General features: G+C 44.1%; 1 protein-coding gene and 1 long non-coding RNA gene across 2 annotated transcripts; one reads left to right on the top strand and one right to left on the bottom strand.

Annotated features, from left to right (window-relative positions):
* The first annotated feature begins 709 nt into the window (after window positions 1-709).
* LOC133926939 (two-on-two hemoglobin-3-like) lies at window positions 710-2,920 on the top strand. Its single transcript, XM_062373118.1, has 4 exons — window positions 710-942; window positions 1,017-1,147; window positions 2,288-2,432; window positions 2,523-2,920. The coding sequence occupies exons 1-4, from the start codon at window positions 800-802 to the stop codon at window positions 2,617-2,619; spliced, it is 516 nt and encodes a 171-aa protein (XP_062229102.1). The 5' UTR covers window positions 710-799; the 3' UTR covers window positions 2,620-2,920.
* Window positions 2,921-5,962: 3,042 nt separating this feature from the next.
* On the bottom strand, window positions 5,963-6,701 carry LOC133926940 (uncharacterized). Its single transcript, XR_009911210.1, has 2 exons — window positions 6,502-6,701; window positions 5,963-6,391 (listed from the first exon to the last, which is right to left on the bottom strand). It is a non-coding gene; the product is annotated as an uncharacterized LOC133926940 (long non-coding RNA).
* Window positions 6,702-22,080: the final 15,379 nt, after the last annotated feature.

Genomic DNA, 22,080 nt, shown 5'->3' with positions numbered 1-22,080 from the left:
AAAAAGAATCAAATTATTAAAAAATAAACACCTAAATAAAAAATACAATTAATTAAAGGTTATTGTGACAAAAATATTACTTGGAGACTAGCCATACTATTAACGTATGCTATCTTGCTAGTTGAACTAAACTTAGAGTCACTATGAAGAAAAGATATTACCGCTTCTTTTAGTGATATTGGAGAAGCATTTCTACGCAACATCAAGTACCATCAAATTTTAATGCCGCTTTACGTGACACATTATGTGGGCATTGCGCCACTTAATAACCCATGCGCACGTACTCTTGCCCCTTGTCATGCAAAACCCTAGCAATATGTGCACCCAGTGCTGATACATTAGAAAAAGCAAGTCTAATGAGCTGGTTGTTTTTATCTAATCAGAGCATTTTGGGAACAAGACACCTCAACAATCTAGAATACTTGTTAATTTATAGGCCAAAGCCGACATTTTAAGAAGAATCTAATTGGAACTTGTAAGCCGAGGTGAAAAAAATGACAAACCAGCTGCTTGTAACCGCGGGCGTCTGTAATCCTGTGGGTAGTCAGCCCTCAGATACCGCCGCCAAATGCCGGCATGCATGACACAGCATGTCGACATGGCCGCGCAGGGCACTCGCTCACCGACACCTGGGCCCCGCATAAACCTGGACCGCGCGCGCGCCACCCGATTGGCCGCGGGAGCGTGGCCGCTATAAAGCGAGGAGCGCGTCGCGTGAGCAACACGGCCACACATCGCCTCGCTTCACTTGTCCTCGTGCTCCAGCCAAGTCAACTCGGCCAACGAGCGCTGCGGCGGGATGCAGTCACTGCAGGAGAAGGCGTCGGAGTGGAGCGGCGTGGCGGTCGGCGACGCCTTCGCCATCGACGACGGCAACGTCTTCGAGGCGCTCGGCGGCACCCCGCAGCCCTTCGTCGACCTCTACACCAACTTCTACACCAGGTCCGTCCGCCGGGCCCCCTGTTCCTCCCCTCTGCTTTGATTCGATCCGATCTAGGTTGCTGTCTATCGAACAGGGTCTACGAGGACGAGGAGGAGTGGTTCCGGGAGATATTTGCGGTGTCAAAGAAGGAGGACGCCATCCGGAACCAGTACGAGTTCCTGGTGCAGCGCATGGGCGGCCCGCCGCTCTTCTCCCAGAGGAGAGGTATCTGATCTAGCTTGCCACTCTTCGTCTCTGGAGTCTGTCTGGAACTGTAAGGCTCCTGTAATTTATTTGTTCCAGGGCGTGTGGTGATGGTGGTCCTCGGGTGTTTGAGGGACAAGTGATAGTTGAGCGCATCAACCAATTTCTGAATTTCCAATTGAAAAGAAACCAATTTCTGAATTGGGTAAAATGAGGAAATGGGGGACGATTCATTTTCTGTGGTGTTGGTTAGATCTTGGGGGAATTTCTTGTTTGGGTTTAGCGCAGAGGAGCATCCATGCTGTTCTTTCAGCTGATTCTCCACTCTTATTAAAGATGATGGTTACATAAAGTCATATATGGATGTCCTACAGCTAGTATATAAGTAGAAACGCTCACTGGTCCTTCATAGCTTTCACGTCTAGAATGAAATGAAATTGATACGAAGAAGTGTTCCTTGCTAAGCCTAGCCATTTAGGCGAGAAGGCAGGGTATGTAATTCTGCTATGTATATTTACATTCTCAGTAATATTATCCCATCCGCAAGACCGCAACCCCGTTGTTTTTTCGTGTTAGCCAGCAGCATATCTCCTTGACCGCAGTATTGCTTGTTGGAGTGCTTCATCCCTGGAGCACGCGGCAATGATCTAGTGCTCTGTTGGGTGGTCAACTGGCTGTCCACTGATCCAATGATCTGTTCGTTAGTCAACTCATATGGGGAGAGTATATATTAAGGGTCTGTTTAGCACAGCTCTCCTGATTCTAGTCGACAAGTTGCTCTTAGAGCTTTGGCTTGGTTTTGTAAGAGGACTGGCTTTATCCGGTTGCTAGACACACTTGCTTCATTGAAAGTATATAAGTTAAAAATTCCCCATTAAGGATGATTTTTGTATTTTGTATCCACTAATAGATTGAATAAGTTTTGTCTCATCATCTCATGCTTTTGTATTTCCCTTTGTTTGATGATCTACACAGAATGACTGAAGAAATGAATATTTCCCGGTTGCATGTCACTTTTGGTTGTCAATCCATTTTGTTGTGGTTAATATTATGCCATATTGACCTAATGTCAATGCTCTGTTACTTTGAGTTTGTATTGTGGATTTGGTCATTTGGACTCGTAAAATCCCACTGTCTGTTTTTTTTCTAATTTTCTTGTAGGACATCCTGCCCTTATAGCACGGCATCGACCATTCCCGGTTACTCACCAAGCTGCAGAGAGATGGTTACACCACATGCAGCAAGCTTTGGACACTACTGCAAGCATAGACGCAGACACAAAACCAAAAATGATGAACTTCTTTAGGTCTGTATTAAGATTGAATTCTTACTGGCTCCTGTATCAATATATTACACAAGTAACCAGTACTGTATTAATATTGTTTTCTTTCTCCAGGCACACTGCGTACTTCCTTGTTGCTGGTAATGAGATGACAAGGCAAGGCCAGGGAGTAACCTGCAAACATTCAACCAGTAAGCCGGCTGAGAAATGATTCAAGCTTTGAGCTAGAAACCGTGGCATCTGAATAAAATATTATACAGCCCTTTTATCTCCTCCGCCATTACAGAAACTCATGTACAATGGAGATTAAACCATCTGGGCATTCAAAGAAACAATTGCGCTGACTCTTGTATGCGTATAGCCACTCTTGAGCAGGGAGCGTACTCAAAACTGGATAAATCTAGCTTATTTGGATGTGTTTATTCTGCTTCAGAGTTTTTGTGTAATGTAACGTGTGAGGATGTTTCTTTTGCAACTTTAACTTCACCATGATTAAACGGCATCATATTTCATCGGATCGTGTTACTAGCGTCGCATCGCATGAAAACAAAAGAGCTGCCAGAATTCACAAGGGGGCTTGTGCAGTGAAGCTGAAGGTGAGATTTGTTACCACAGTTCTCACTGCATCATACCTCCTCCCGCGTCGCCCGCTCTAGCGATTCGGGGGCGACTCCTATCTCAGCCCAACTCCCCCCCCACATCTAGCTAGATCCAGTCGTCGTTGGCGGCGGCCTACGACGGCCCGAAGCCAGGAATCACAGCCGCGTTTCCTTTCTCTCCCCCACCGTTCTTCCCTTCTTTCTCCTCCCCCACCCCCTTGGTTGTTCATTGTGCCGGCAAATCCGGCCACCGTCGTCTCCGGTCGGTCGGATCCAGGCGTCTCAGGGCTGGATCCGCTTCTGTTGGGGCCGAATCCGCTCTTTGCAGTCTGGCGGTCATCCACCCTGCCCGTTGTTTCATCCCTCACTCCCCAGGCTGTCTCGCCTGATCGTGGGCTGGTCTCCGGCAGCGTCGGCTTGACATTCCTCATCAACGCCATGGGCGCGTGTGCCTCTGGCCTTTTTCCGAGCCTCGCCGACGGCAGCATCTGCAGCTGCCACCTACAGATTGTGCTCCTCTCTTCTCGACGTCGCGTGGCTTATGGCGCTCGGCGGCTTGGCCGGCCTGCTCGGCGCCTTGTCTCTTCTTGGCGTCACGTGGTCGTTGATGTTGGGCCGGCTGCGCTACCCCCAATCGTTGCCTGTTGTTGGATGAGTTGCTCGAGCCTTTCCATTGACCCGTTGTGCTGTGTGTTCCTGCTTGCTGCTCTTGCAGGTGTAGTCTGCTTGCTGCACTTGCAGCTCTGGTCGATCTGTCGATGCCGTGGTTGGAGAAATATGGGCGAAAGCCCTGGCAGGCTTCACGCCATTGCCGACGACTGTGACACCCGAGGGCGTCATTACCTCCCTAGAGGTGTTGTGTTGAAGCTTCCCCTCGAGATTTCTTCGGGTGAATCCCTCTGGCTTTTGATGCTACAAGCAGCGACACTTCTTGTAGGGCTCTCCAACCCCAATTGTTTGTCGTTCTCCTGTTCGGCTGGGCTTCCCGTCACCTTTTGGTGCTTCACAGCAGTGGACATGCTCCGACGTCCCAGGACCCATCTGTTGCTTGTTGTTTGGAGTGCGAGCCGCCGATCGAGTTGTCATGAGGTTGTAACAAAAATAGTCTATTAGGCCATGATTACGATTTTGGTGATTAATGACAATATAGTCATTGAGACTAACATGTTTGTCAAGAATATATGTTAGTAGGTCTCATGGATACAATACATCAAGAAGCCACCGCAGCCGGAATAAAATTTGATTGAATTGGAAAAAGTCCCAAAGAATTTGTTCTCACCTGAAGGTCCGGCGCTGGAAGAATTGCACTCAACGGAGCATTATGTCCAGAGGCAGTTTGCCTCACCGGAAGATCCCATGATATAGAGTGTACACGCCGGAGCAATTCTGTCAGAAGGAGTCAGAGTGGATTGCACTCACCAGAAGGTCCGGCGATCAGAAGAGATGTACACCAGACTAATTAACAAAAGTTTGGTACTTTTGGAAGAAATGGATTATAAGGAACCGGATGATCCGGTGATGAGATGGATAACACATCGGAGGCTTCACCGAAGCATTTAACAGAAGGTGTGGAAGTTCCAGAAAAAGAGAAGTTCAACATACCGAAAGGTCCGGTGATGAAGACAGTGCACGCTGGAGTATTTTGTGCATAGAAGAAGTTTGGTGCGGTCTGGCTTAGGATAACTCACCGGATACTCCGGTGTATACATCCTCTTCAGAAGAAGAGCTACGTGGAGTTCCAATGGCTAGTTTATGAGAATGTACACACCGAATGGTCTAGTGCTTGTACCTCTATTAACGCCGGATCATCCGGTGTTCACAGAATATTTGAGCCGTTGGGATAACGGCTAGTCCGCAGGGTTGATCGTATAAATACCCTTCCACTTATTCATTTGGAGCTGCTGGAGTCCAAAGAAACTCTTGTAACCTAAGAAGACATTCAAGCCATCTAAGAGCATAAAGTGTTCATCCAATGCGATTAAGCACAGCATTAGTGAGTGATTAGTGTTTATATGCCTAAAGAGAAGAGTTGCTAGGTGCTGTAACCTAGAGTGCGGATCAATGAGTGATCCAAACGTGTTCCAAGAGGTACGCTAGCACCTTGGAGTCTTTGTGACTCGTCGGTAACTTGTTGACCTTCCGACTTGGTGTAGAATAGCGACAAGAGGATTATACGGGGACGCAGAGGCCTTGTCTTTGTGAATAAAGCTCTGAAGTGAATACGCGTTAAAGTGTCCGGAAGAGAGGTTAGTGGTGAGACCTCGTATTGGTGGCTTGGTGGCTCATCGTGCTTGAGGCTTTGTCTTGGTGACTTGGTATCTCAAGAGCCGTGACCGGAAGAGATTTAGCGACTGAGAGCATATCCTTTGTGGAGCTCCAACGTAGACTAGGGGTGGCTTATGTGCCACCGTTACCACGGGATAAAAATCTCTTATGCAAAGTTTGTCTCTCTACCTCATTTATGTTTTCGTATTTACATAATTGCAATTTACCTTGCAATTCTCTTAAGCGGTAGAGTAAACACATAGATAAGACTAGAGCACATTTAGATAGAAATTGAGATAGACTTATCTTGTGAAAGTTTTAGAGCTAATAGTTTTAAGTGTCCTAATTTAATCCCTCTTAGGACGTCCTTGATTCCCTACGCAGGCGTGGGAGCAGGGCTCTTCTTGTTGAGTTGTCAGGGTGTTCTGATTGAGGTGCTAGCTGGGCTTTGTTGCTGGCTGGGTAGCATCGTTTGGTGCGGGTGCCATTGGTTGTTCAGGAGTGCCGAGTTGTATGTTGTTTGTTGTGTTTGCCATCTTGTGGCTACTTAGCAGTGCTTTGTTGTCTGATCATTTAGGGGTGGGGATTCCTTCGTTTCTTTCTCCCTTTGTTTTGCGTGTGTGCTGGGCTCCGTGTGTTGTAATGCAATGCTCGTTAGGTTTTCGAGCTTGATTTTCTTTATAAATAAAATTATTTTTTTCTTAATATAATAACACGTAGCTCTTCTATATATTTGAGAAAGAAAAACAGTTCTCACTGTCGATCTTTCTTGTGAACTGAATGTTGTACACCCTATATCAATGTCACGGCACCTAGCAGCAGTGCCGCCGGCCATTTGCACTGACACCAGGTTTATTCACGCTAAAGACTAGTGCATGGGAGAGGAGATGGGACGGTCTCATCCGTTTTATTTTACAATTACTGGAGTCGTGCACCTCGGAGCTCTGCGACTGTGATCAGGCGGTCATCAGGGCCGAGGGATCTCTCCAATTGGTGCTGGTGGAGTGGCTGCTATCGGGACGCCACCACAGGGACGAAGACCACCACCACCCCTACCATGTCCTCGACTGGGCCATCCAGCCCACGGAGACCACACGCAGCGGGTGCCAGCAATTAACCCTGGAAATGCACACAAGCACGCATGGTTCCTTGGTACTTAGTAATCCAGCAACGCAACCAAATGCTGCTGCAAGACGAAGGGAGGAGGAGCAGTTTGGAAGAGAACTAACCGCCATCGCGGGCACCGTGGCAAACGGAGCTGCCCATGAGCACCGCGGAGACGACGAGAAGCGCGACCTGCAGGAGCACGCGGAGACGGGCGGCTCGGCTGAAGGACGCCATCCGCTGCTCTTTGGCTGGCAGCTCGTCCGATCCCTCGCTTGCAACCTGTGAGTTCGAGTTATGCTAGCTGCTGCTTGTGGGTGAAACTTTGTGGATCATGGACGTCGTATTTATAGGCGTCGCACGGGCAAAGAGTTCAAGTCGAAAATGCATGCTTGTCCATCACAACTTCACAATTATGAGTATGACAGATGAAGATGTGGTGATAACTAGCAAGTTTGGCAGCCAGCGCGTTAGTGCCTTAATTTTCTCGTAAAGACGACCGTGACTCGTGTTCATGGGCAATGTAGTTGCTCACTTTCTCCGGTTAGTCAAGACTGGCGGAACGAAAATTTGGCCACAACCGAACCGTGTCCGATGGGCAGAAGAAAATGAAGAACCTAGCTACTCAACCAAGCGACGACGGCCAGAGAAATCAGGTCTTCGTCTTGCCACTTGCACAGCTGCACGTAGAAAATCAGTGCCACCACCGCTCGCGCACTGTCACACTTGAGCTATCCTCAGTTCACAACTTCATACTTTGATCTATTGTGTGACATTTTGTAAGTTTTCGTCTCTCATCCACGTTCAACAATTTAAAAGATCTGATTCAATAATTTGAGAAACTTAATTCAACTATTTTGAAGAACTAATTCAACTTTTTGTTACATCCATCTTCAGCATTTTATGAGACCAATTTCAACAGTTTGTTATATGATAATGCGTTCAATTTTTTATGTAATTTGTTGAAATAGTTTATTTGAATTGTTAAAATAGTTTATTCAAAATATTGTTTTTTACAAAATCAAACATACCATATTTGTATCATGTTTTGTTGCACTAATTGAAAACAACATCACGCTTCAAATGGTTTTCAAAACGAATATCAGGTTTAGGAGATAAGTGTTTTGAAGTAAAAAAATAACCAAATCTCATACCACCACACATCCCACCCAACCAATGGCACGAAACCATGTCATCGACCGACTTTGGAACTCCCTCTTGATTCACTGATACATAGGAATTTCGCCTCTTCGCACGGCCCGAGTGCTGTCCCTACCGTTGTAAGGCTTGAACCATATTTGAAAGCGGAAAGAAAGAGAAAACAACGATGTTCTTCCTTTAGCTTGCGCAATGACCTCACCGGCGGCAGGGGAGGAACTGACCTAGGCGAGCGTGTCAGCGCGTAAGCCCACGAAAATGGGGACCAACATGCCAAAGAGGTCGGCCCGTGCAACCTCATGTGCAACCATTGACTCATGCCCCGTTTGCATCATGGGAGTTCTTCTCCATTGTCAGCAAGCCTAAAGCTAGAGTTTGTACTGAAGATGATCAGATGGGTGAGAGAAAGAGCATGAGCATGGCACGACTAAGGAATGGGCCAATTGACGTGCAAGACAACTCATGGGCCTGGAAGCCTAGTATCTGATACCCAGAGGCCGAGTGGGCCGTGTAGGTGAGGCATGAGTGCGCTAGTTTAAGACAGAGAGGGAGAGCTGAGAGGGGGACAAGAAAGATGTAAACAACTAACTCACCGTCACCTTCTATTCTTGGAGAAAAAGACATAACCATTCTTCCCCCAAATCTTTGAATCTTCTTCTCCAAACTCCCTCCCCGTTGCTCTCTCGATCGATCAGAATCTAACAAGCTGGTACCAGAGCCTGCCGTCCTGGATGCTCCTAATTATCTTTAGAAGCTGCAGTACTGGACCTATGAGCAGATCAAAGTGATGGACATGGACAAGCAACTGGGTGAGATCATGAAGGCATTGGCGGTTGTTCAGGAATCGAACAAGGTGATCATAGAAACCATGTCGGACCTTGCAAGCTGGAAGCTGAATATCAAGCTCGCAATAGAGGAAGTTCATGAGGAGATGGGAGAGTTGCGGCAACAGGTGGAGCAAATCGTGAAGAACCCAATCTTGTCCATCAAGCCGACAAACTTGCCTCCTCTGTTGCTGATGCTGAGTCTGCCACCCTTAGTAGCACTGCATCTCACACCGCCTGATGGGTGGAAGAAGGAGTGCGACTAGTTCTCATTGAGGATCAACACCGCACTCAGGGTGGATGGCCACTGGGTGGACAACTGGAACCGGGGGATGGTAGTTGGGGAAAAATCCTTCCCAATTACACCTCTAAACAAGGGTATGTTCAATTATCCAAAATCCTTCAAACTGGCTGAGGTTAAGTTCGAGAGTTGTAGTAGATCATGAGGCATCAACCCCATCATCAATCATCCTTTCTTCCTCAGATGGATTTCTCCTAATTCGATGGGGACAATTCTAGAGCATGGAATATGAGGTGTGAAGCATATTTCAGAGTTGTTAGTGTTCTAGAGGATTTGTGGGTAGGTATTTCTACATTGCATTTAGTGGGAAAAGCTGCACTCTGGTTGCGGTCCAATTCGGCAGCGCATCAGGCCAATTGGAAGGGGTATGTGCATATACTCATCGTAAAGTTTGGTAAGGAGGTGTTCCAAAGAGTGTCGTGTCAGTTCTCACATCTCCGACAAACCGACAGTGTAGCACAATACGCTAAAAAATTAAGTAACCTAATCCTAGTTTTTTGTTACACAATTCATGGATGGGCTCAGAGAGGAGATTCCTGCGCTTGCTATTTTGTATCGGCCGACTGAACTGGATACCGCTATTGCTTTTTGAATCGACGACGAGCTATCGACGACGATGAGGACAAACCAGAACCCACATGCCAGCACTAAATCAGCTGAATGACCGTCAAGGTGTCGAGAGTGCTCACACTGCAGTCACTGAAGATCGTCGGGCCGTGCTGAGGGCACACCAAAGAGTGTAAGGCTTGTGCATGAAGTGTGGTGAAAAGTGGTCTCGAGACCATCATTGTGTCCAGATAGTGCAACTACATGTTGTGGAGATACTGGATTTCTTTAGTGGATAGGAGCAACTCAATTGCCAGAAGAAGAACAGTTGACTGAAACTGAAGGGGACATGTCGTTAATTTCTGTTGCTGCTGTTAGTGGACTTGCAATCAGGCTGAAGGGTATGATTAAGAATAGAGAAGTTTTGACCCTGATAGACTTTGGAAGCTCACACAACTTTGTCAACAAGAATTGTGCCGTCCATTTGTTAGGGATCTGCAGAACCTATACACCACTAACAGTGATAATAGCTAATGGTCGAACTCTAACATATAATCAAGAGATGGCAAACTGTGAGTGGTGGGTGGCTATGATGTCATATTGGGTATGGATTGGCTTAAAGCTCATAGTCCAATGATAGTCCATTAGAGACACAAACTTTGAGCATCAAGGGAAATTGGTCACTCTAAGTGGAATTCAATATGGGTCTTCAGACTGTAGCATGGTGATTGCTAGTGAGCTATACAACCTAGAACACAGAGAGGACATTTGCAAGGTGATCCAGCTATGCAGTGTGGAATTTGAAGCTTTAACAATATCTATGCCACCAGCTATAGCAGCACTACTGCAAGAGTTCTCTGAGCTTTTTACTGAACCGAAAGGATTACCACCCAGGAGACCTTATGACCATACCATACCACTTTTGCCAGGAGATTGACCAGTAATTTGGGATCATACAAGTATAATCCTATGCAAAAAGATGAAATTGGGAAGCAAGAGGCAGACATGCTTGAGCAGGGAATTATTTAGTCGAGCAGTAGCCCCATTGCCTCCTCAGTGCTACTGGTACAAAAGAAGGATGGCACCTGGAGATTTTGTGTTATTTATAGGAGATTGAATTCTATAACATTGAAGAATAATTTCTCTATGTCAATTATTGATTAGCTACTTGTTAAGTTGGTTGGGCAAGAATCTTTTCTAGGGTACATATGAGGGCTGGTTACCACCAATTTAGAATGGATCCCTGAGATGAAGCTAAAATAGCCTTGAAGACCCATCATGGATATTATGAATTTAAGGTGATGCCATATGGCTTGACAGGAACCCTAACAACCTTTAAAGGTATTATGAACAGACTATTTGCTCCTCTTCTCAGAAAAGAGGTGCTTATTTTTATTGAGGACATCTTGATTTACAATCAAAACATGAGTGACCACAACAGTCTTATGAGACAAGTGTTTCAAATCTTGAGAAATCATCAATTGAAATCAAATAGTCCAAGTGCTATTTTGTCAGGGATAAGCTCACTTACTTGGGACATGTTATTAGTGTTGAAGGTGTTAGCACTGTTGATAAGAACATCAAAGCAGTGGTGGCATGGCTAGTACTTACCAATGTGAAGGAAATAAGAGGATTTCTAGGTCTTGTAGGGTATTATAGGAAATTTGTGAGATCATTTGGAGTGATTTGTAGGTGTGGACGCAGAGGAGCAGCGGAAGCACAGGCAATTAGCAAACTAATATGTTACAAGCATTTCACCGAACATCTTGTGGGTATGAACATGAAACATCACTTATGCTTCAAACCAATTGATCACAAGCTGTCCAATGAATCAACAACCACACACTTGTAGCAATTAACTCACTACACTATCAATCCCCATGATCCCATCATCAACATATCAAAGAATACATTCATGCTTCATATGTTAACTAGCCATATACCATGAACTTGAGAGATGACACTAATAACAAGCAAGATGGTAACTTAATCAACACATATGGCAAAAGCAATACCAAAACAAGAGTAGACACTAAGATTTACGTGAAAACCCCTTCCGGGGAAAAACCACGAGAGGTGGCGAGCAAGCAATTCACTATGAAGATGAAGTACAAGAGGTGGGAGCCAACAAGAGAGAAGAGGCTCCAAATCCCCCACAAATTTTACTCTTGAATGGTTGGATTGGATGGATGTAACTCTCTCCTCTCTCCACCTAACCGTAGCTCTCTCTCAACCAAAAGAACTCTCTCTTTTTCAAATGCGCTCACCCATTACAAGAGAATACCCCTTCGAGTTATGTTTTGGAGTTCACAGGTTCCAGCGGTCTGACAGCTAGGCTCCCGGTCTGACCGCCAGAAGAATTTTGGTTCTGCGCTCCAACGGTTTGACCGCCACATCTACCGGTCTAACCACCAGAAACTTTTTGGCCTGATCCGAAGCATCAATGGTGAAATAGGAGATGGATAATATCACAATTCTCCACCTCAATGGCAATTGAACCATAGAGCCAACACATCAAGCTTCGTGATGCCAAAAGTTCAATCTTCAAATGCTTCATCTTCAAGTGACCCAACTAACATAAAACAAACTCTCGCCTGCAATGCTCCTCATGGAGCTAACTCGGGCAAGCACGAATACCAACCAAGTCCAAGCAATGCTCAAACTTGGCCTTCAAGACCACTTTGGTTAACATCAGCCGGGTTGTCTTTTGTGACAATTTTCTCAACATACAAAGCTTTCTTTTTCATAGGAAGGTGAATAAAGAAATTGTGCACATCAATATGCTTGGTTCTCTCATGAAACTTTTCATCTTTTGCAAGGTGAATCGCATTTTGATTATCACAAAAGACAACATGATCAACTTTCTCAATGCCCAAATCACCAAGAAAACCATGCAACCAAATAGCCTCCTTCACTACCTCAGCTAAAGACATAAACTCAGCTTCTGTGGTGGATAATGCAACAATATGCCGCAAGGTTGCCCTCCAGCTAACACAAGACTCACAAAGCTGAAATACATAATCAGTGAGGGAGTGCCTCTTATCAAAATCTCTAGCAAAACCAAAATCAGAATAACTAACAACTAGTCCTGGATTTACTACCCTTTGATCAAACATCAAACCATATTTGCTTGTGCTTATAAGATATCGAAGGATCCACTGTATTGCCTTCCAATGTTCTTTACCTAGCTTTGATATAAAAGCACTCACAACACTAACTGCATATGCAATATCATGACATGTGCAAACCATAGCATACATCAAACTTCCAACTACACAGGAATAAGGAACTTTAGACATGTACCTTTCCTCCTCTGCATCCAATGGCCCTGATGAAGTAGACAACCTGAAATGAGCAACCAATGGAGTAGAAACGGGCTTCGCCTATGACATGTGAAAGTGATGTAGAACCTTCTCAATATATTGACTCTGTGAAAGCCAAAGTCTGCCTTGAGACATGTCATGATGAATATCCATACCCAACAACCTCCTAGCTGCACCCAAATCCTTCATCAAACTCACCCTGGAGCATAGCCTTTGTTTAATGATTCCATGTCCTCTATCATAGTCTGGACCCAACTAACTACCTGAGGACTACGAACTACCTCTCTGTAATTGCTAGGATCATCATCATCAGTATCCTCAGCAACTGTCAAAGAGAAAGCAGTTGTGCCTCTGCCTCTCGCAACTAGTGTGACCCACTCTCCATGGTGCTGTGGTGGTCTCCTTGATCGCTGAATATGATGTGCTATAGGAGAGTCTAAAGCCTCTGAAACACTACCTGAAATTGTATCTTTTGACTGACTATTAGCTGCATCTGACTTGTGATCTACCTCATCTGTGTAATCCTGAACACCCTCTACAGACTCTGACAATAATGGTTGCTCTTGTTGCTGACTGTCAACTATAGTAGACTCGATCACTGGAGTCTCCACCTCAAATGTTACCCTCTATGCTATCCGCTTGGCCTCTGAACCACCACCTGTAGAAGCTCCACCTAGAGTAGAAGCCTCTCCCAACTACCAACAAGTTGGAGTAATGATCGCCATCTCATCAAAGGTCACATCTCTACTGACGATCACCTTAGGGGGTCTAGAATCTTTACACCACAAATGATACCCCTTAACTCCATCACCACTTATGAGCCTATAGAATCTTTACACACTTCAATGCTTGAGGTTCCAACTTGTTTTGGCGAATGTGAGCATACGCCGGACAACCAAATACCCTCAAGTGATCATACTAAGGTGGCTTACCAGACCACACCTCCTTTGATGTCTTACACTCAATAGCAGTCGAAGGCGAGCGGTTAACTAACTATCATGATGTGGTAACTGCCTTTGCCCAAAGACTTTGTGGTAGCCCAACATGAGAGAGCATGCAACGGGTTATCTCCAACAGTATCCTATTCATGCGTTCCGCTACTCCATTATGCTATGGAGTACCCGTGTAGGGTCGAATAATGCCGACATCCCGATAATACTTCTCAAACTCTCTCAAGCGGAACTCAGTGCCATTGTCTGATCTCAAATATGTGACCTCCCTTTCTGTCTGTGTTTCCACCATAGACTTCCGTTGGTAGAAATGAACAAATGTCTCATCCTTGGACTTTAGGATGTAGACCCAAACCTTCCAGTTGAAATTATCAACGAAGGTTAGCAAATATTTTTCACCTCCAATAGAAGTAACCGGTGCATCACCTCACAAATTAGTATGCAAATAGTCAAGAATGACTATAGTCGTGTGAACAGACCTACTAAACCTCAAACGAGTTTGCTTCCCAAAGATGCAATATTCACAGAACTGTAAACTACCTGTCTTTTGACTACCCAATAGACTAATGACTCAACTTTGCCATACCATGCTCCGACATGTGCCCTAATCTCATATGCCATAATGTAGTCATAGTGTCAACATCCATCTAGGAACAAGAAGCCACTGCAGTTGACCCAGTAAGCAAACTACCCTGCAAGAAATACAAATCATCTATATCTGGAGTAGTAAGAGCCTTCATCACACACAAGAAGCCCCTGAACACCTTGATATGATTTCTATAAGTCACAAACTTGTAGCCTTTTTGATCAAGTGCCTTGAAAGAGATCAAATTCTTTTTCAGTCTAACCACATGATGAACATCTGTGAGTGTGCGAACAATATCATCAAACATCTTGAATCTGATTGTGCCAATAGCAACAACTCTGCACTTTGTGTTATTGCCTATAGGAACTGAACCACCATCCATAGGCTCATAAGTGGTAAACCACTCTCTGTGCGGACACATATGATAAGAGCAAGCAAAATGAAGAACCCAACTAGTGTTGAAACTCATATCACAACCAGTTGATGCACTAGAAGCACAATGCCCAATTGGTGAAACATCTGCACTAACAACAAGTAACTCACTAGACTCAACTAAATTGCCATCTGCAACTGCTATGGTAGCTGAAGAATTTTCACCCTTACTGCCATCATTTTGTTTGTTCCTCTTTTTCTTCAATTTAGGACAATCCCATTTGATATGGCCTAAATTCTTGCAATAGTTGCAATGGATACCTTTCTTGCCCAAACGCGGATACCTTTCTTGCTCGAATGTGACTTTGAATGGCTCTTTGATTTCCTTCTAACACTACTAGAAGAATCACCACCACTATCACCACAGTCTATGGACCTCCCACATGACACAACAAGATCCTCACCCTCACCATGTCTCTCCATGCGAGTCCTCTTGAGCAAGTCCTTTGATAAAAAGATAGAAGTAGCACCATCCATAGAGATGGAATATATACCATAAAGAATCTAGTCTCTAATGCCATCATATGAATCTGGGAGTGAACATAAGAACAAAATAGCCAAATGTTCCTTGTCCATAGGGCTGCTCGTATTTTGATAGCCAAGCACCGCTTTATTGAACTCATCAATATATTGCTTGATACGAGTGCCTTCTTGCATACGCATCTTAAACTAGCACATCATGAGGTAGAAATGACTTGAGAGTGACTTGTCCAAGTAGAGAGCTTCCAATTTCTTCCAAAGAGCTATAATAGTCTTCTCCTCACAAACTTGACTCAACACATTATCCGCAAGAGCCAAATGGAGCACTACCTATGCTTTCTTATCTATCTTCTTCATCTCATCTTTTGAAGTGATTTCCAAATCTAGATCACCTTCTTCTAAAGCACTGTCTAAACCCTTGACAACCAACACATATTGTATTTTTACTTGCCATAACCAAAAGTCACCATTGCCATCAAACTTGCTCACTTTCAAACTTGACATTTTGAAGCAAAACATCAACTAAACAAGTGCCTTTGATATAAAATGGCTCTGACACCACTTGTGGCCACAGAGGGGCAGCGGAAGCATGGACAATTAGTAAACTAATATGTCACAAGCATTTCACCGAACACCTTGTGGGTACAAACATGAAACATCACCTATGCTTCAAACCAATTGACCACAAGCTGTCTAATGAATCAACAACCATACACTTGTAGCAATTAACTCACTACACCATCAATCCCCATGATCCCATCATCAACATATCAAAGAACATATTCATGCCTCATATGCCAACTAGCCATGTACAATGAACTTGAGAGATTGCACCAATAGCAAGCAAGATGGTAACTTAACCAACACATATGGCAAAAGCAATACCAAAACGAGAGTAGACACCAAGATTGACATGGAAACCCCTTGCGGGGAAAAACCACGGGCGGCGGTGAGCAAGCAATCCACTATGAAGATGGAGTACAAGACGTGGGAGCCAACAAGAGAGGAGAGGCTCCAAATCCCCCACAAAGTTCACTCTTGAATGGTTGGATTTGGTGGATCTAACTCTCTCCACTCTACTCCAAACCCTATCTCTCTCTCAACCAAAAGAACTCTCTTTTTTTCAAATGAGCTCACCCATTACAAGAGAATACCCCTTCGAGTTATGTCTTGGAGTTCGTAGGTTGCAGTGGTCTGACAGCCAGGCTTCTGGTCTGATCGCTAGAAGCATTTCGGCTCTGCACTTTAGCGGTATGACCGCCACATAAACTGGTCTGACCACCATAATCTTTTTGATCTGGTTTGAAGCATCAATGGTGAAATAAGAGTTGGACAATATCACAGCAGGCCACTCACAAACTTGCTGAAGAAGAACACAATGTTCACCTAGACTAAGGAGTCGGAAGATTCTTTTCAAGCTTTGAAGACTGCACTGGTTACTGCTCCTATGTTTGCATTGCTAATTTTTTCTAAGACTTTTCTGATCGACCGCACCATCGCCTATGCTCCACGCTCGTTGGCGTGTTAAAGACATCAAAGTTTGACGCCTGAATGCCTCTACGATTTGAGGCTTCGACCTCATCCACAACACACTGATGGACCACCCTCTCCTCCTCCTCCTCCTAGGCACACATACATGACACTGCTTCTTGCTCCTCTGTAGTGCATAGCTAATGGGCCAACCTCTCATCCTCCTCCTCCTCCTTGGCACATTTACGGGACATTGCTTCTTGCTCTTGCATAGTGCACAGCTGACGAGCTAGCCTCTCATCCTCCTCCTGGGCATGCTTATTGGCCACTGCTTCTTGCTCCATCACATTATTATTGGAAGGCCATTCTATTGAAGAGTCGTCCATCGATACCAACTTCGCATCATACATAGAAATTCATATAATTCATTAATAAATAGTAATTAATGTCATTCATTAATATTGTGTCAATTGGCAAAATATAATACGTTGTCAAGCCCCTTGGTAGCCTTCCTCCTTGTCGCATACTTTCTACTAGAAGGTACGGTATCATCTGAAGGTCTCTCACGTGTGAACGTCATGATTGGTTCATGAAACTTGTCGTTTGGGTAGATAACATGTTCCAAGAAAAACTCAACCATCTGTTCTTGAATGGCATGCATTTCTACATGTTGTGACACTTGTGCGTAGTTTGGAGCTCTACGTTTGAAGAATCAAAATAATAGTCATTGAACACATGTAGAAATTGGAAAGAAGGCATCGATATGTTATTTCATACCTCAAGATCATTGAACGTAACAACGTCTGTGTCCGGGCTGAATACGTGCATGAAAGTAAGAATATAAAACACACAGAGATTGTTGCCCGGTGGCTACCTCATACACTTCAAAAGGAAATGATTCATCAGTGGAATGAATTGAACATTTTTATTCAATAGAAAATGCAAGACATGAATGTGGATTGTGTACCCAACAGTCAGTTTTTACATTGAATTGCTTCCTAAATGGAAAGTGGTTAACACTTAATTTACGATATCTTGTGTACGCCCTGTATGTGAATATGAATATCAATTAACCTATTTAGCATATCGATGATGTGTTGGTAAGTCGTCTTATCTCTCTTTTGTGAGTCCAAGGCAATGATCTTGCTCAAGTCTAGGTAGATGACAAAGACGATCCAATGAAAACTGCAGAATAAGTCACCATAGCAAATTAGTACTAGAATTGAGTTGCCCATAAAATGAGGATGCCCTAGCACGCAAATATGTACTCATAGCTATAGGGTAATAGTATGAATTTTTTGTATTGGTGGTGAAGCGGACACTTCAATAAGCAGTTCATAAGCCTAGGATCGATGAATCCTACTTTCTTATCTAAGTCTTGTTCGTATGCTTGGATCTCCATTATACGAAAGAGGGAAGTTAGCTATGCCATTTCAAAGTACAAGATCATATAACATGAATTATGCATTAGTCACTTACAAAGTCCACGCTCTGACTATAGCTTCATTGAGGGCATCTTCCTTGTACAGTTCATACAAGTGCAATAATTCTAACTAGAAGAAGCCGTCCTTGTTGAGAAAATATTCATCTCTGTATCTTATGGGAACGCCTGAAAACCCTACCTGGACTGCTCCAAGTACCACTGATGTAATCGGCGCATTTGAGTTGTAAGGTTCTTTCTATATCTGGTTTGACCAAAAGTTTGCTCAACTCAAACGACCATGTAACATCGAACTTTGATATATCCACTCCCACAGTAAGCCATGCTAGTTCCTCTGCTGTTATTCTTGAATTAGCTAGGAAGTCTGCAATGCTTGGAGCATCCTTAATGATTGGGCCTATTTTGCTCTTGGCCTGCTTCTTACTCATGTGTCCATAGTTAGCCGGCGGCTTACTTGAAGCCGCCTCCGTCAGTTTAGCTTTGATCATTTTCGTGAAAAATTTCAAGGCATCTTTAGGCACAACAGGCTTTGGTGGAGGTGGTGGAGGATGGAATGAGATGTGGCACTGGCGTTCATAATATTTTTGGTTTCCTCAGCATTAAGTGAATAGACATCCTTGGGTTTCACCAACTTCTTAGATGCCACCGACTTCTTAGATGTTGTTGTCTGGTTGGATGTTGCAGAACCTGGTCTTGTTTTCTGAGTTGATGGCTGGCTTCTTGATGGTGCTGGCTTCTGGCTTCTTGATGGTGCTGGCTTCTGGCTTCTTGAGTGATGGACTTCTTCGAGGTGATGGCTGAGGAGTTTGGGAGTTGGCTGAGGAGAGGGAGATCTTTGAGGCGACGTTGGCTCAGGGTATAGTGGAGAGTAGAGATTCTAGGGAGCTATCCCTGGTGGAAACACTATGTAGACCTTTTACCATGTGACGAATGTGGGCTTGTTCTCTCCTATAGTTTTCGCCCCCTCCTCTGTGGGATAGTCCACCTCAACATGGCAGTACTGGTCAACTGTCTCGTCTACTTTGACAACGGAGTAGCCCTCCGGTATCAGACATCTATGCAAATGTTCATGGGAGCCATGGGGATAAGCCACACCGGAAGCCACCTTAATGGTAATGTTCCTAGCACCAATGTGTAGTTCATTCGGTGTCCGTGCTGTGATGAGGTCCACAACATGAGTGATGGAGTTAGCTCCTTGAACTCCCATGGACGCATAACTACTCTGACGACCATCGAGGCTGGAGCGAGCAACATTAGGAGACGCTGCCTGCTGTTCCTGTCATAATGGCACCCTATTCACACATGAGGGCTTATCGTACTGCTTGTGCTATTTTTTCTTCTATATGTTCCCTCTCCTTTTTTAGTGCTTGTTCAAGCATTTCCATCATCCTAGCTTGTTCTGCCTCTCATTCTGCATCTCACTCGGCTTGGGATCTCTTTCGACTCTTGTAACTGTCGATCGCTTGGGAATCCAAATTTTAAACCCATCACCCCAGCGCCTCGTGTACGACCACTGTGCTCCTTGTTTCTCAAGGCCAAGGTGAGCTCATCCCTATCCCTGTCTGGCTTTAAAGAGCCTTGTGCAGACTGCTCATAGGCTTCCGCAAGCTTTTCCAAGATCTTGCGTCACTTCCAGGTCTTTGGAGGTCGTATAGGATAAGCTTCTATCAGACGAGTAAGAAGCACCCCTCCCAAGAAGGAAGTGAGTTGATCATTCGCTCCAGCCCTCCGTCTCAGGCGTGAAACCTCTCTCTCATAGTTTATCTAGCTGTTGTTGCCACTGCATTTCTTTTCTCACGTACCCACAACTACCAACTTTGTGGATGTACAGGTTCTTCTTTGAGTTTTTTTTGTTCACCTCACTCAACCTCTGTGCTTCTTCCGACAACTTGTACTCTGCAAAGGCTTGCCAATGATCTTCCAGTTGTGACCATTTGCAGAAATCTAGCATTGTACCTTTCTACACATACATTCTGTTCAGTGTCCTCTTCTAGTTGTTAAATGAAAGGCCCATGATCATTAGCATCTTATGCTTAACTACTTCCATATCTGTCTCTTCAGGGAAGTAAAACTTCTCTAATATCTTAGGCTACAAGATGTCGTTCTTGATCGAATCAGGAACCACGTGTGGATCACCTCATTCGCTAGTTCATAATCTGTAGATGATGGGCACGTGATCCTTAGCAGTAATCCCACAAACTGACTTGTATGGCCCTAAAACTCTCTCTGGTGTAGTTGGCTCCCCTGCTGGTGAGATCTCTATGATCACAAATCATCTTGTAGGCATATTCGAGGGACCTCGAACATGATGCCGCTCCTAGGATTGCTCATTGTCGTGACCTTCTGGAGCATCAAGCATATGAGCATAAGTGAAAAAAAAAACAATTGGGAACCTATATGATAATATGTAGAATAGATGCATTCATCTACTTATGAATTACCTCGTCACCTCCACATGTGTCAGTTTGGTCCAGGTTGAGATAGTGGTTCGGGCTACCTTCTTCAATGTTTGATGGTGGCACTACATCTCCTTCTAGCACTTGAATTGGATCGGCGGTTGGTGATGCCATCCCTTCTTGGGAGTTCTACGTACGATGATGATGAGCGGTTGAGTATTCTACATATAAAGAGCAGATGAAGGAGGGAGGTAGAGATAAAGCCGACGAGGGAGGGAGGGAGGTTGTCAAAAGAGTGAGATAACCATGAAGGAGTCGATAGATAGAATGCATACACATATAATATTGTAAATGAGTACGTTACGACCACATTTAACAAAAAAAGTCACATCTTACATAGCAAAATAGGTATAAAGGTATTGACAATTGACACATTGATCTTATTAGTCATATCATCTTATATAGTAAAATAATGATGATTATAACTAGAAATAGGATTATGATATCTTTACACGTGAAATTACACTTCTTCTTATTTTTGAAGTTAGCCAATTTTAGCTCTGCTTGGATGACTTGACTGTTGTATGCCACAACAGCTTTATGTTTGGACTTGTATACTTTGTAACATGCTCCTTTGAATCCATTAACTTGTGTGTGGCATTCCTCTCAACTGGAGAACACTCCACTTTGCCGACCACGATGAACAACATACCATATCATAGTAATCCTAAATTTTAGAGAATATGCTGAAATGATATACTACAAACCACACTAACACCAAAGACCATGCATACAAAATTCATAAGCCAGAAATTCTAGTTCGAAAACAACCTTGAAAAAACTGCACCCTATCCACAGCCTAAGCAAACAGTGTCAGCATAGGTAAAACCATTTACTACTGAAGAACATGAAGCTAACAAGTCATGTGTATGTTCCACATATAGAAAAACAAGAAAAATGCAGACAACCAGGAGTCTATATTAAAAACACATTCTTTTAAGTTGGCTATATCCATACATGCCGCACTCTCTTTTGGACTAAATCAACCAATATATTGCATTGGTGATATTCAAGTGTAATTACATTGCAATATCGATTTACATTGCCATATGATTGATTCTATTAAACACATGAACTCTCGTTACAACTAAATAAACCAATCTCTCTGTCGAGCTGGCAATATCAACACATTGTTTCCCTCTTCGAATATGTCAATGATGTACCGATGCTATACCATTTCATAGCATATCAACAAACTTGAAAATAAGAAAGATGATTCAGTTACCCCAACAATCACCACTGGAACCCCCCAGAGCTCAAATCAGTCAAATCCATCACACAATTAAATCTCAGAATGGCCGGTACCTGCAAGACGGCAAGGGTCTGGGCGGCGGGGTGCAGGGAAAAATTTTCTAAGTGCCAAAGGATGTAGGGCATTGAGCCATTTTATAGGCGAGAACTTTCACTGCTGGCTCAATATGACCACCGACAGTGAAATGGTACCTTAACTGCTGGCTCAAGAGGACTATCGCAGTGAAACTACTTTCACTGTCGACCTAATAAGTCCACTAGCACTGAAAATATTTTCACTACCGGCTCAATATGTCCACTGGCCTCTTTCACTGCTGGTGCCACAGGGTGCAAAAAATTTATTTTAGCTTCACGCGCACGCGTAGAGACTCGAACCCACGACCTACACCAAGTAAGACCGATCAAACCGCTGTGCTACTCAAGTGATTTTGATTGAGTTTGTACTATCTATATTTATTAACATTCTGTTGACCCAAAATCCTAAGA

The sequence above is a fragment of the Phragmites australis genome, chromosome 8, assembly GCF_958298935.1.
Source record: "Phragmites australis chromosome 8, lpPhrAust1.1, whole genome shotgun sequence".
Lineage (NCBI taxonomy): Eukaryota > Viridiplantae > Streptophyta > Magnoliopsida > Poales > Poaceae > Phragmites > Phragmites australis.
This window is presented reverse-complemented; position numbering and strand designations above follow the sequence as displayed.